Genomic DNA, 14,868 nt, shown 5'->3' on the forward strand with positions numbered 1-14,868 from the left:
TCTTATCAACTCTTATTTCAAGAGTTTTCAAGAACTCATATATTTTAATTACCTACCTCCAGACATTAAATTAGGTAAGTTAGTTGTGCTTTTCTGACATGTGTGAGACTTAAATCAAGATGTAAGGATAGTAAAGCAAGGTAGCTGGATATGTGAAAATAAAATCATTGACAAGTATATGCTAGCGTAGAGTTGATGTTCAGCTGTTTAGTAGTAAATATTTGTGGAGAAAACTACATCATGTGTCCTTTACTTTTCTCTTAGGATGCGGCACCTAGAGCTGAGCTCTTGGTGGGTACCTAGCAGAGACTTACTGGTCAAACTCCTTAATAAGTTTGTATTAGTCGTGACTTTGTACTAAGGTGAAAATAGTTTAATGGGCTATGATGCAAGCATTTAAACTGCATGTGAGTTTAGCTGTACCTTTTTGACTCTGCTCCTTAACTTTTAACTGGTGTATATATTTAGTCATTTTAATGATACATGGCTATATAGAGACAGTATTAGTATAAAATTAGTATCAGAGGTAACACCTTGTCTGGAACTCACAGATCTATAATGCTCAATATCTTGCTCACAATAAGAGCTCTGTGAATATTTGCTGATTATTTCAAAAGCCTCAAGTTCATATGATTTTACTGGCATAAGGTAGCATCAAGAATTTATCAATAGTAGCCTTCTTTGGTTCCCGTTCAAATATCTATCAATAGAAATGAGCCTGTACTTTGATGTGGTGAAACTGGTGAGACATGTAGACAATTGCTAGAGGTGAATCTAGACCTTGATGCAGTTTCCTCAAGTCATAATACGTATTAAAATTCTTTCCTTATAAATTTATATTTCAATGCAAAGTTTATTAGGTAGCACATCTCTGTACTACAAATCTGATTATACTATATATTTACCTATCAGTGTAATGTCTTTGCCTCTAACTCTGGAAACCTTATCAGGAGGAGCAAGATTATCCCTGACTCCCACATTGTAATAATATCATTTTATTGACTGATATGAATCCGATGATTGAGAACAGCTGAAATTAAAAATGGATGATTATTATTATTGTTATTATTTGATGCCACAAGATCCCCTAGAGGCTTATCCCACATGTTGCCCACATTATAGAATTTTAGAACTAAATGAAGATCACATTTAGGCCATTGTAACCAAGAGAAGTTTCTCCTTGGGGAGCTGTTTTTCCAGTTCTTATTTTTTGAAAGATAAAAATGTTGTAACACCATCTCAAACATTGACATTCAAACAGTAGTATTGCTGGCAAATTTTTAACAACTGGCTCTCTGGTCCACAAAAATAGCGCTGATATACAGAGGATTTCAAAAACATGTATACACATTTTTAAAAAGGAAAAAAACAAACTGCATTAAATTTGTAATACTCAAGTTACATTTGAGTTCTGCAATTACAAGAGGTGCTCAACATGACTTATATTCATCTTCTGTTATCAGTATATATTATTACAATTTTAATACAGCTGTTTCCTTTCTTAAAATGTATATGCATTTTTTGGGCACCCTGTGTATAAGACTTGAAGATTTTCATAGTAAAACATTTCTCCATGACAGTATAAAAAGATATAATATTATGAAATAGGAAAATGAAGGAAAGGGAAGCGAAGTCACTGGCCAGTATTGAGGGGATTCTTCCCTTTCCTCGTCCCTCTTCACCTGATTACAGCTCAGAAGCCAGGGCTTAGTTAAGGGAGGCGAAGTCTGTTTGGAGTGGCCACTGGGCTCCAGAAACCTTCCTTTTCTTCCCTCAGCTGGCACTTTCAATTTTTGGGTTAAGCTTTTTTCTTAATGTTAAATAAACATTGGTGTAAGACTAAATAATTTTTTTAAGTGAAAGTGATTTATTCCGTAAATTCTAGTGAACTATAAATGATCGCTACAAAGGCCCTATTTTTAAACTTGTAAAGGTCAAATTGCAGAAGAGTAAAAAAAAAAATAACTCATTCCTCTAGTCTTGAAGAAGAACTTCATACAATATGCCCCAGCTTTGTTGTGGCTACCATAGAACACTTTTCATCGTACAGCCCTTTTCAGTTTGCGTGGGACCCTCACGTATCCTCTCATTTACGCTCCTTTGTCCCCTTCCATCCCAGCAACCAGGTGAGGTGAGTGAAGTATCTGAAGTGCAGATAGCTGGTGAATTTGGCTCCATGTCATAAAGCTCTTAAGAAATCTAGCTAGGACTTAATCTCAGATTGTCTGACTCTAAGTTCACTGTTCCATCTTTTTATCTTACTGTGACCTCCAAAGATAAAAAGGTATCAATTCATTAAAAAAAAAAAAGAGTTAAGGAAAATAATTAGTTAAATTCTTTAATGAGGAAACCAAATAGCTGACTATTCCCCCCTTCCAAGTTACTGAATTATATGGGATCAAATGTTAGAAAGAAGATTATTCCTGGCAGAGTAAGTTCGGATGTTCCATAGAGAGGCCTCAAGAACCTGGGGGAAAAATATCTCCAAACTAAATATCTTTAATCCCATTTGGGCAAAACCCCAAATACATAAAAAGCTTATAAACTTTAGAGATGATGTGATCTTTTCTTTCAAATAAATGCTTTGGATTAGTTGAAAAAATAGTCTTTAACACACTATTCTATCTATGCAATCCTTAGATTAATTTAGTTATCCAAAAATATATTTTGAATAGATACTGTGCCTGAGGCCTGTGGCTGAGCGCTGAGAAAATCACTGGACTATCTAGTCTCAAAGGTCCTTTCAGATTTCAGGTTTCAAAATCTCAGATGGAGGTGCAGGGCTGAAATGAGGAAAGGGAGAGCAGACAGCTTCTGACAACAGACATCTTAAAATGTAAGCTGTTCAGACAACTCCCATCTAGACCATGACTGGAACATTTGATTCTTACTGAGATAATTGAGCCATGCTCCAAAAACATTTATAGAATGGCTCATGATTCAGAGTAAAATTTCTTTTTGTAAGCAATTTAGGAAAAGTAATAGAATACTACACAGAAAAATACGTAGAACAAAAAGCTATCAAGGAAGTTAACAGCTCTTGAGTAACATCAGGTTTAATTATCTCCTTAAAATATTCCTACCCTATGATCACATTGCCTTCCACAGATTATCCCCTGCTTCTGAAGTAGATTACGTCTATCGATTTACATTGACCACTTCACATTACCATGGAGACTGTTGGCTAATTATATAAGAAAACATTTTTTTAGCAGGTTATGGTGTATCTTTTGTTCTATTAATTTTTATGGATTTTGTGGATACAAGTTTTTTGTTAGCTGGATAAATTGTGTAGTGGTGAAGTCAGAGCTTCTAGGGTCCCCATCACCCAATAGGTAATTTTTGATTCCTTAGCCTCTTCCCCACCCCCCTTCTGAGTTTCCAATGTTCATTATACCACTCTTCATAACCATGTAAATGCTTCTTTTAGCTCCCACGTATAAGTGAAAAGATGTGGTGTTTGTTATTCCATTCCTGAGAGACTTCACTTAGGATAATGGTCTCCACTTCCAGCTATGTTGTTGCAAAAGACCTTTTTCAATCTTTTTCATGGCTGAGTAGCAGTTCATGGAGTGTATGTGTATGTGCACACACGCGTACATGCATGTGTGTACGTACACACACGTCTATGTGAGTGTGTGTGTGGGCTCTCTGGAAAGTATCTAACCACTGTTAATACTATTTTTCATATTCCATGGCTGGACATGTCTACTTTCCAGACAGCCTCTGTGTATATACAAAACATTTTCTTTATCCATTCATCAGTTGATGAGTACTTAGGTTGATTCTGTATCTCTGCATTTGTGAATTGTGCTTCCATAAACATACAAGTGCAGGTGTCTTTTTTGATATAATAACTTCTTTTCTTTTGGGGAGATACCCAGTAGTGTGATTACTGGATCAAATGGTAGGTCTACCTTTATTTCTTTGCAGAATCACTGTACTTGCTTTCACAGAGGTTGTACTAATTTACAATCCCACCAACAGCATATAAGCATTCCCTTTGCAGTCCATCTGCACCAACATCTATTGGATTTTGGCTATTTAATAATGACCGTTCTGCCTTTCTCATAGGTTAAATTAAGGTGATATCTCATTGTGGTTTTAATTTTCATTTCCCCAATGATTGGTGATGTTGAAAAAGTTTTAATCCACTTCAGCCATGTAGGTCTTTGAAGTGGGGTATTTATATATTTGCATTTAATGTTAATATTAAATTGGGAGATACTGTTCCACTTACCATGTTGTTACCTTGTTGCTTTGTATTCTCCCTCATGTTACTATTTTGTAAGAGTTGTATATTTTTACTTTTGAATATTTTTAAACTGGTGAGTATTGACTATTCTTTTTTATGCGTAGGGCACTTTTGAGTGTTTCTTGTAGGGCAGGTCTAGTATTGATCAATTCCTTTAGTATTTGCTTTTCTGGGAAAGACTTTAGTCCTTCTTCATTTTTAAAACTTTGATTTCAGGATATGAAATTCCTGGCTGACAGTTTCTCTGTTTAAGAAGACTAAAGATAAGATCCCAATTCCTTCTAGTTTATAAGTTTTCTGTAAGCAGCGTGCTGTAAGTCTGGTGGGTTTTCCTCTGTAGTCACTTTATGCCTTTGGCTCACAACTTGTAGGAGTTTCTTCTTCACTTTGACTTTGGCTAGTTGGATGTCTCTATGCCTTAGTGATATTCTATCTTCTATGAATCTTCCAGGAGTTTGATGACTTTCTTATGTCTGAATGTCTAAATCTCTAGCAATACCAGTGAAGTTCTCCCCTATTATTCCCTTGAATAGGTTTTCCATGCTTTTTACTTTATCTTCTTCCTGTAATTCTTATATTTAGACATATTTCTTTTGTCTTACATTTAGACATATTTCTCGAAGACCTTATTCTTTTCATCTTTTGTCAGTGATAACTTTTATTTTATTTTTGACTGATTGGGTTAATACAAAAGCTTTATCTTTAAGCTTTATTTTTAATTTTTTCTTTGGGTTGGCCTAATCTGTTTTTTAAAACTTTCACTGTATTTTGTAATTCTCTAATGAGTCTTTCATTTTCAAATGTTCTGTTTTAAAAAATCTATCTATCTTTTTTGTGAATTTTTCTTCTCTTCAATATCTTTTTTGGTCTCTTTATATTGGTTTTCAAACTTTTCTTAGATCTCATTCATCTTACTTGTGCTCAATATTTTGAGTTCATTATCTGACATTTAAAGTTTTTTTTCTGTTGGAGTCCCTTGCTAGAACTAGTGTGATCCTTTGTTCATATCATTACACTCTTATTCTTTTTCATACTGCCAGAGGTCTTGCACAGATTACTTCTCATCTAGAGAAGCTGTCTACTTCTTTTTTTCTTCACTTTACTTTTGTTTAGGTGGTACTTTTTTCTTTCTCTAAGGGTTTACCTATAGTATTTGTTAGGTAAAGATCTTTGGCTTTTTTTACAGCTACTTTCAGATAACCAAGGCTCCAAGTAAATTTTTAGTAATAGATAGCCTTAATGTGGTGGTTTTCTCAAATGCTAATTGCTCGTAGATCATGTTGGATATGTACTATCCATGTGAGCAGGTTTCCAGTCTCCTGCAAAGAAAGAGAGGTGGAGGTCTGTAGAATCATATTTCTTTCTTAAGCCCTGTGTGCTTCTGACAGTAAATAATATGTTGGGATGTCCATTTTTGTCTCCAAGGAAGTAGGTGGTGCTTGTGGGGAAGAGTTGGCCAAACCCGATATGACTGAATCAGCAAATGATCACATAGTTTATACAAGTTAACCTCTGTACCAGTAGGTGGTGCTGGCAGGAGAGAGTTCCATGTGTTGTTTGTGGGAGCTAGGTCTGGCTCGAGTGTATCAGAAGAAACACTTCATAGTCCTAGGCACTGGGCAGGGACTAGACGTATCCAACTGGCCCCTTCTTGTGATCCATCACCTCCAAGGCTGATGGAAGGGGCAAAGCCAGATGGAACTTCATCAGGCAAGGCCATGTCCAGGCTCCCCATGGACTAGCACAAGTTCTATCCCAGTGGAGGTCAAAGGTCAGTTCTCCGGCCGCTGGGAGAAGCCTTGGAGTGGGCATGAGGATGACTCACCAAACCAAAGAACTTGCTCGTGGAGGAGTGGAGTCCATAATCCACAGTATAAGAGCCAGAAGGTGGGTTCAGGTCCCTCTTCCTCCCTTGAAGTAGTGAATCACCCTGTAGTTTCAGACCACTGGCAACCAGCCAAACTGGCCAGACTAGTCCAAAGTGACTGCCCTTAGTCAGACCAATTTAACCCGGCTGCAAGCCTCCATGGCCAGGACACAAATCATGGCTACTGTTTCTGTAGGGGTGGGGTAGGGGTAGGGGGAGGGCTATCCTGTGTGTGCACTGCAGCACAAATACACACCACACCCTTCCACATAAGCTCCCTCCCGACTTGAGATCAGTTCACAAGTCTTTCCAGGTCTCCAAATGACACAGTTGAGTCTTGGTAGTATGGGTTCCTAGAATACCCAAGTCCAAGGGAGTGCCAACCATGACTGGGGGTTGCAGGCAGGTATTGGGCTACCCAAGGAAGACTCAAGACAGCCATGTGGAGTGTCACTAGAGTCTCATTGGTGGTGGTTGTGGGGGAAGCGTGCTATTTTCTGTGGAAGAAGACAGGCAAGCAGATCCAGGAAAAGACTTTTAGGCATGGAGCTCCTATTGGTTCCACTCTACCCCACAGTCACAGTGGATAAACTTGAGCCTGGAGCTCAGGAGAGCTCGGTTTCTCATCTCCCTCCCTGGTGTGGCAGCCATGCAATGTCAGATCGTGGAGGGAGAGGCTCCTGATTAGTTCTTAGCACTGGAGTCCAGAATTTTGTGCCCTCTGAAAACTCCACCTGAGTTCTCCCCAGTACTCTGGAAACCTGGGGGTGTTGAGGAACACTTTTCACTTAAAGTTGCAAAGCTTCCTGGTGGGAGCAGGGCGGGGGTGGGGAGGTTCCAAGGTCTGCTGCTTACCCCTTCCCTGGGTCACTCAGGAGCCCCACCCTGTCAATCCACTTCCAACTCCACCCTCAGCGTCTCCCATTGCCTCTCTGTTATCATAACTCTTTCTCCCTCTGACGATCTATTCAAAATTTGACTTTTGTGATGGGAATCCTGGTTATTCTCTGGAGACATAGGGCTCTAAGAGCCTTCTTGCCCCTAACTCTAGAGAACAAGTTTAAAATGTAATGCTTTTCTTGAAATGATAATAGGAGTGGAAATAATTTTTATTGGCTAAGTCACTTGTGTACAGTTGACACAGCATCATTTGCATGTTGGTAGAATCAGAGGTTATAAAACTCTTATTTTTTTAAGTTTTTAATATTTTATTGATTTATTCGGTAAATTTTCTGGGACTACAACAGTAAATTTCCAAAGTGCTTTATTTCTTATCATTTTGTGACAGTAAATGTATAGAAACTATACATGTATTGATGTACAACATCATTGTCTATTCAAATGTTAAAACCAGGGCATGTTTAGCAAAGAGGAAAAACAAATATTAATTTTTTTGTCAAGTATAAAAATATATAAACTATAAAAGCCTGACACTTTTCACTTAACAAAATTATTAGGTATAAAATATACAGTGACCACATGCATGAAATTACCCAAATGGTAATCTGTAAATATATTTGTATGGTAAGATCTATTTTTAACCTTTATGTCAGTTTAATATATGTAAATATCATATTTAGTTTTACATATTTAGACATATTTAAAATATGTTCAGTGCTATGGTGAATAATTAATTTTTAGGGATTTAGGTAGGCTGAAACCAGATTTTATGGTACTATCAGAGATTATCAAATTTTAAACTTTTGAAAAAAATTCAATTCAGAGACATAGTATGAAATGTATTTTAAGTATGGGATTATCATCATAGAGTTGTGTTCACACAGGAATTGTCTTTTTTTTTTGTGGGGACAGAGTCTCACTTTATAGCCCTTGGTAGAGTGCCGTGGCATCACACAGCTCACAGCAACCTCCAACTCCTGGGCTTCAGCGATTCTCCTGCCTCAGCCTTCCGAGTAGCTGGGACCACAGGCGCCCGCCACAACGCCCGGCTATTTTTTGGTTGCAGTTCAGCCGGGGTCGGGTTTGAACCCGCCACCCTGAACCCGCCACCCTCGGTATATGGGGCTGGCGCCTTACCGACTGAGCCACAGGCGCCGCCCAGGGATTGTCTTTTTTTTATTTTTTTTTGAGACAGAGTCTCACTATGTCCCCCTCGGTAGAGTGTCGTGTTGTCACAGCTCACAGCAACTTCACACTCTTGGACTTAAGTGATTCTCTTGCCTCAGCCTCCCAAGTAGCTGGGACTACAGGCACCTACCACAACATCTAGCTATTTTTTTATTGCAGTTGTCATTGTTGTTTGGCAGGCGCAGGCCGTGTTCTAATCTGCCAGCTCTGGTGTATATGGCGGGTACCCTAACCACTGAGCTACGGGCACTGAGACCTGTCCTATGGTTTTTTAAACACTTTACAAAAAGACATTCCTTTCCCATTTGTTAAAAAGTAAGATTTCTTTAAAAGTCTGTATGTTGCAGAAACTGGACAGAATTTTAGTTTTGGCTGGCACAATAAATGATACAGAATTGTTCTTTTTTTCCTTCTCATTAGAAAAGTATTTAGAAATTTTCCAGTTTAATAAAAGAAATTGTTTAAATGAAGTTGCGAAATTTGGATTTCTAATGAGTATCTACCTTTTTGCCTTTCTGAATCAAGGGCACTGAATTAAGTCCCCCTGAACATAATAGATTCTAGTTTATACAAAAACAGTAGAAAAAGATGATGAGATCAGAGTCTATACAATCTCTCTGTTGTATGCTTGAGTAAGATTAGGATGCTGCCTCCTCCTGATCACTGACTTCAGAGGTCTGTTGTTTCTTGTCTCAGAATGGACTCAATGCTCTCCATCTGGCTGCCAAGGAAGGTCATGTGGGGCTGGTTCAAGAGCTGCTGGGAAGAGGGTCATCTGTGGATTCTGCCACTAAGGTAATGTTCGTGTTGCTAAAATTTATTTTCCTTAGGAAAGAGGAAATTATTTAAAGTTTCATTTCCCAGTTGTTTATTTCAGAGTTTTGATGGATTCTTAACTCTGCAGAACTAAAATTGAAACCCATTCCATTAAACTTTGCAGAATTTGAATTGTTTTGTTTAAGGACTTAATCAGACATGAGGCTGTGTAGGTCTGTAAACCTAGTTCCTGATGTGTCATTTCTGCTTTGATTAGAGGGAGGATTAGCACAGTCTTCTGTGCTAATAGAATAGGTATAATAGCACCTGTTCCCAAGGGGAATTCATCATTTTTGGCTGAAAAATAAATTGATATGGTAAACTTCTCAGTGGAGACAAACAAGTAATTTTCATGCTTTCGTTAAATTAATCAGTTAATTAGATTTTTTTGTTTGTTTGTTAGATTTTTTGTTTTGTTTGTTTGTCTTGTTGCCCAGGCTGGAGTGCCCTAGCTCACAGCAGCCCCAAATTCTTGTGTTCAAGCAGTCCCCGGGCCTTACCTTCCTGAGTTGTTGGGATTACAGGCACCTGCCACATGCCTGGATAATTTTTTCTATTTTTAGGAGAGCCAGGTGTCTTGCATTTGCTCAGACTGCTCTGAAACTTCTGAGCTCAGCGGGATCCTTCCACTTTGGCCTTCCAGAGTGCTAGGATTACGGGACTGACCCACCCACCTGGCTTAAATAATTTATCTTCCAAAGCAGTGGTCCCTAACCTTTTTTGGCACAAGGGATAGGTTTCATGACAGTTTACACAGATGAGACACGTGTGTGTGTGTAGGGGTGATGGGACAGGAGGCGGAGCTCAGGTGGTGATGCTGTGTGGTCAGGTTCCTAACTGGCCGTGGCCCCTGGGGGTGGGGATCACTGTTCAAATGTGTTCACTCAGTTTGGTATGAGAATATGCAGAATCCTTTATAATCTAATGGAAAGGAAATTTTGGATCATAAATTGAATTGTGAGGGTAAAATGAGACTTTGTTACCATAATGTGTGCTTGCTAAGAAATTGGATTCATTTTTTAAGAAATGTACAAGATGCTTAATACACTAGAAACTGTTGCTCCCTTCTTGCTATTGGTATTGCTAAAATATAGTGGAACCACTCAGATAATCATTTAATAAAAAATAGACATTTTTAAAAATATCAGTAATAACAAATCTTTGTTTTTTGAAGATGAAATTTCTATTCAAAAAAACAAAAAACAAAACAACAAACAGAGCCAAGCCTGCTGACCAGGGCTGGAATATGATAATATGACTGTGGGAAACACAAAGAGACAAGTCAGTTTTACTCAAGCCTCTGGCTAGGACATTAGTCCAATCAGAGGTAAACAAAAAAGAATGTGGGAATGAATTAGAAATATGACCAGTGACCCTGGATTTCCAGGGGGCCTCATGCATCACTGCCAAAGTATACATTGATCCTGCTTATAGTAGAGTAGACAGCAATTCTAGTAAAAATTAAAGAGAAAAACAAATTACTCTCCGGCGATTCCAAAGAAGTTAAAGTTCACTGTATGCAATAAATGTCTTACTTTGAAGATAAAGAGCAAGTAAACACTTTAATTAACATTTGTCTTTTCATTCTCCCAAACTGAAAGGGAACACGGCTGTGTTCACATGGCATCTTTGGCTTGACACCAAATAAGCGTTGAATAAAGATTTAAGAAATATCAATTTGACTGTGGATCAGATTATTTGCCTCCCTTGATTTGCCCATGTTAATATAATATATTCATTAAATCAACCACTTTTTGATTGCTTAAGGGTTTAATATTTGATTTTTTTCCTTTCTTTTAAACTTTATTGATATTTTAATGAGTAAGTTTACTTTTAATCATAGATTGGAATGTAGAAATTTCTGGAAGAAAATCTCATTTAAAAAGGAGACACTAAGGCTTGGAATCTACAGGTTTCTGTTTGTTTTTCATTTTTTTCTTTTTGTTATTTATTTTAATTACATCATCAGCATTTTTAATCTCTTGGCCTATATTATATTTTCAGAAAAGGTCAAAATTATTTTCATTAGTGATTGGTGCTGTGGATGGTAAATTTTGATAGCAAATGGTAGAAATTACTGGTAACTTAATGTAAAATGCAAAATGATTAATGCAAAATGTATTTTTTAAATTCTTTTTTTCATGTTTTGCAATTTTTGGCTGGGGCTGGGTTTGAACCTGCCACCTCTGGTATATGGGGCCGGTGCCCTACTCCTTTGAGCCGTAGGCGCTGCCCCATATTTTTAAATTCTAAAATATTTTGAGCAACAACCACATATGTGCGCTAGTGTCTGGAAACACACCTGTCAGCAGCATCATTTTTTATACCGCTGAAAATTTGTAGCTTTTCTTTGCAAGTTGAAATAAATTCAATGTCTCAGTCAACCTTTATTGTTTAGTTAATGTTTCCTTATAGTAGAACTCTTCAGTTACTGATTAAATCTCATAACTTTCATGAGATATTGGTCATAGCCCCCCTCCAAATTTTTGGATTGCTTAAGAACTCAGTTTTTCTGTGTTCTCAACACTAGCTTAGTCTTATGATAGATCAAAAGGAAGACACTATGTGTGTTGGTTAATTTTTTTGAAAAGATAATCCCTTCAAGAATGGGGAACTGTCTTGATAAAATGACACATTTTAATTGGTCGAGGCAATTAGCCAATGAAAATGCCTGCAATATTTTGACTTCTACAAAATTTGGGAACTTCTAATACTGGACTTTCTCTTTTGTTTCTCCCAAACAGAAAGGAAACACTGCCCTTCACATCGCATCTTTGGCTGGCCAAGCAGAGGTCGTCAAAGTCCTTGTTAAGGAAGGAGCCAATATTAATGCACAGTCACAGGTATCATGTTCAGATTTTCTTTAATGTAAATAAATTTAAATTAGAACAGTTTCATGAAGTTGAGTGAACAGGTGTAAATGGCTGTTGGGTAGATAAACTTATTTAAAATGCTTCTGTTATTTATTTTAGCCAAATTATTTTAAACTCATACAAGGAAATTTATTTTTTGATATATCATAATCTCCCTTTTAATGTAACTGCATACTTGATAATTATCTTTTGGTATTTTTAAAAAGAAAATAAAGTGTTTTTTTTTCCAGAATATCAGTGACATCTGTGAAATATGAATTATTTGCAGAAGTTCCGTGTTGCTCTATAAAAGTATTTTCTCTGCTTAAACTTTAAAAATACTCAAAAGATTAAGATTCTGGTGGGAAATCTGCTATAAAGTGGAAATTGTACTGCGTTGATTCCCATACACCCCAAATGTGGGCAATACTAAACTGCTAAGGGAAATATGAGGCAAATTCAAGCCCCGTAGCTTTGTGATGCATATAATTATAAATAGGAAAAGCATGGTTTTAAAATGAAATTAAGAAAAAAATTAAAACACTTTTTTTTTGCAGTTTTTTTTTTTTTTTTTTTGGCGGGGGCTGGGTTTGAACCTGCCACCTCCGACATGTGGGCCCGGCACCCTACTCCTTTGAGCAGCAGGCGCCACCCTAAAACACTTTTTTAATAAAAGTTATACTATACAGTTGGTTCCTATTTTTTTTTTTTCTCGTAGAAAGGGGGAGAAAATGGTGTTTTGCCCAAACCTTTACTCTTGATATCTATTAGGTATGAAATAGGAATTGAGGAGTATATTTTTATAATAAAATTCATTCTATTTTTTCAAGTTTTCTCTTTAGCTTTTCTGATAACACACAACATCACAGGGGATATTGGCAAAATAAGCCAGCTCTTTTCTATCCGTTCTTCGGGATAATAACCAGCTTGCCTTTGAAAGCCATTGAGTAGGGTTAGTTATTACCTGTATACTTCACTCATTCATTATGTAGACTTGGCTCTGGTTTTATAGATGGGATAAGTTCTGGACTCAGAAAATACCAAAGGCAAAGGTTAGATCAGCTCTATAGTCATTGATTTTGCTTATAGGGAAAAGTCCATTGATCTTAGATGTCATTCATTTTTATCTCTATAATATCATACTATTTTAGTCACATTTCTTTTCTTTACAAGTGAAACTTTTAGTTAAATACACATCAATGTTTTAATGTGTTTAGTGAATATGCCTGAGTCTAAAACCTCTATTAAATGTAACTTTTAAAATTTGGTACTGTTTATAAAGAACACCTGTACATTATACAAGTACAAGAGCAACCCTGACTTGGAGACAATATAAAATCTACTGGTACAAAGGGATAATAGCTGTTGTTTATAACAAGAGAACATCATTTTGCATTAGAGCAGAGCTTCTCAAACTTTAGCCTGCATCATAATCACCTGCAGAGCTTGTTACAACACGTGTCTAGGATTCACAGAGTATCTGATATGTCCTGGGGTGGAACCTAAGAATTTTCATTTTTCATAAGTTCTCAGATGATGTTTGCTGGCTGGGGATCACACTTTAAGAACTATTGCTTTAGAAAATGTGAGAGAAAACTGGATGTGAGATATTGTATGCGGTAAGATTCACTAAGCATAGATTCAATTAAATGCCTGAATCAGTATGCACTTACAAAGCACAGAAACGAAAGCTTGATTAAGTTCAATCGCTCATGGGAGCTCCCACCTACTTTGACAGGAAATTCACATATACATTGGTGCTGTTACAATCTATGAAAAGAGCATGGTTATTTTTCTCAAAATGACTGGTTGAACATAGTGATGTCATAAAAGTTGACCAGTGGCAAAAGGTGCAAGGTAAATGCCTGTTAAAATCTATGACATCAGTTATTATACAGTGGTTATTAGACACTTGTGTGTTTTGAAGACTTTTTAAGGAAAACACTAAAACTTTTTAGTAAGTAATTTGCTCTCAGAGTCAATGCAGCTTTCCTTTATAAGTCACAATCATGCCAGATGATAACAGATCTTAAAAGGTTTGTATCATCACTAAGAGATTGAAATAATCCTATTTATGCTGTATACTATTAGCTCAATTTAATGTTTATATTGTGAAGAATCCTGATAAATAGCTTCAAATTAATTTTCATTCTGTGAGAAAAAGATTTAGAATGAGAATAATTAATAGTCACATTTTAGAATGTTTTTCTAAGTCATTTGATAAGGACTATGACGTTTATTTTTATTGGATTTAGGTAGCCATCCTTAGCAGTTGATAAAAAGTTATTTCTTTGAACATTTTATAATTCAGTGCTTAAAATAAAAATGCATTTATTTATTAAATGGGCTTATTATTTTGCCCTTATGTTTAAGAAAATCCCCAAAGTCATGGTTTTAGGACCATTGAGGGTTGATATGAGTCCCTCTTAATATATGATTCCCCTCATTCTTGTCTTAAGACACAGATTTGTTTATGTGACAATGTTAGGCATCAGGTGGATGGGGGGGAGACATGTTCATGGCAGTTGAGCAACTTCCTTTTGAAAACCAGAAATAAAATGTAAGAATCTGAAAGGCACAGCATGAAATCTGAATTTTGTATTCAAAATATACCTTCTTCTATCTCTTTCTAAGAACATAATTCACAGCATTGGGACACAGAATCATCTGAAATTTATAGAAACATGGGAAGTTGCATATTCTTTGCCTTTGACAAACTTCTGTGCTATTTGGAAATAGACCACTAAACTTACTTTTTTTTCTTTTTTATTGTTGGGGATTCATTGAGGGTACAATAAGCCAGGTTACACTGATTGCAATTGTTAGGTAAAGTCCCTCTTGCAATCATGTCTTGCCCCCATAAAGTGTGACACACACCAAGGCCCCACCCCCTTCCCTCTGTCCCTCTTTCTGCTTCCCCCCCCATAACCTTAATTGTCATTAATTGTCCTCATATCAAAATTGAGTACATAGGATTCATGCTTCTCCAT

General features: G+C 36.8%; 1 protein-coding gene across 26 annotated transcripts in view; it reads left to right on the forward strand.

Moving 5' to 3' along the window:
* ANK2 (ankyrin 2) overlaps nt 1–14,868 on the forward strand; it is a 687,167-nt gene that overhangs the window by 505,121 nt on the left and 167,178 nt on the right. For all 26 annotated transcript variants that reach the window (XM_053569130.1, XM_053568642.1, XM_053568030.1 and 23 more), the window contains 2 exons: nt 8,907–9,005; nt 11,771–11,869. In XM_053569130.1, the coding sequence (XP_053425105.1) occupies nt 8,907–9,005; nt 11,771–11,869 (198 nt within the window). The remainder of the gene's footprint in view (nt 1–8,906; nt 9,006–11,770; nt 11,870–14,868) is intronic.

This window comes from Nycticebus coucang, chromosome 1, assembly GCF_027406575.1.
Source record: "Nycticebus coucang isolate mNycCou1 chromosome 1, mNycCou1.pri, whole genome shotgun sequence".
In the NCBI taxonomy this organism is placed as follows: domain Eukaryota; kingdom Metazoa; phylum Chordata; class Mammalia; order Primates; family Lorisidae; genus Nycticebus; species Nycticebus coucang.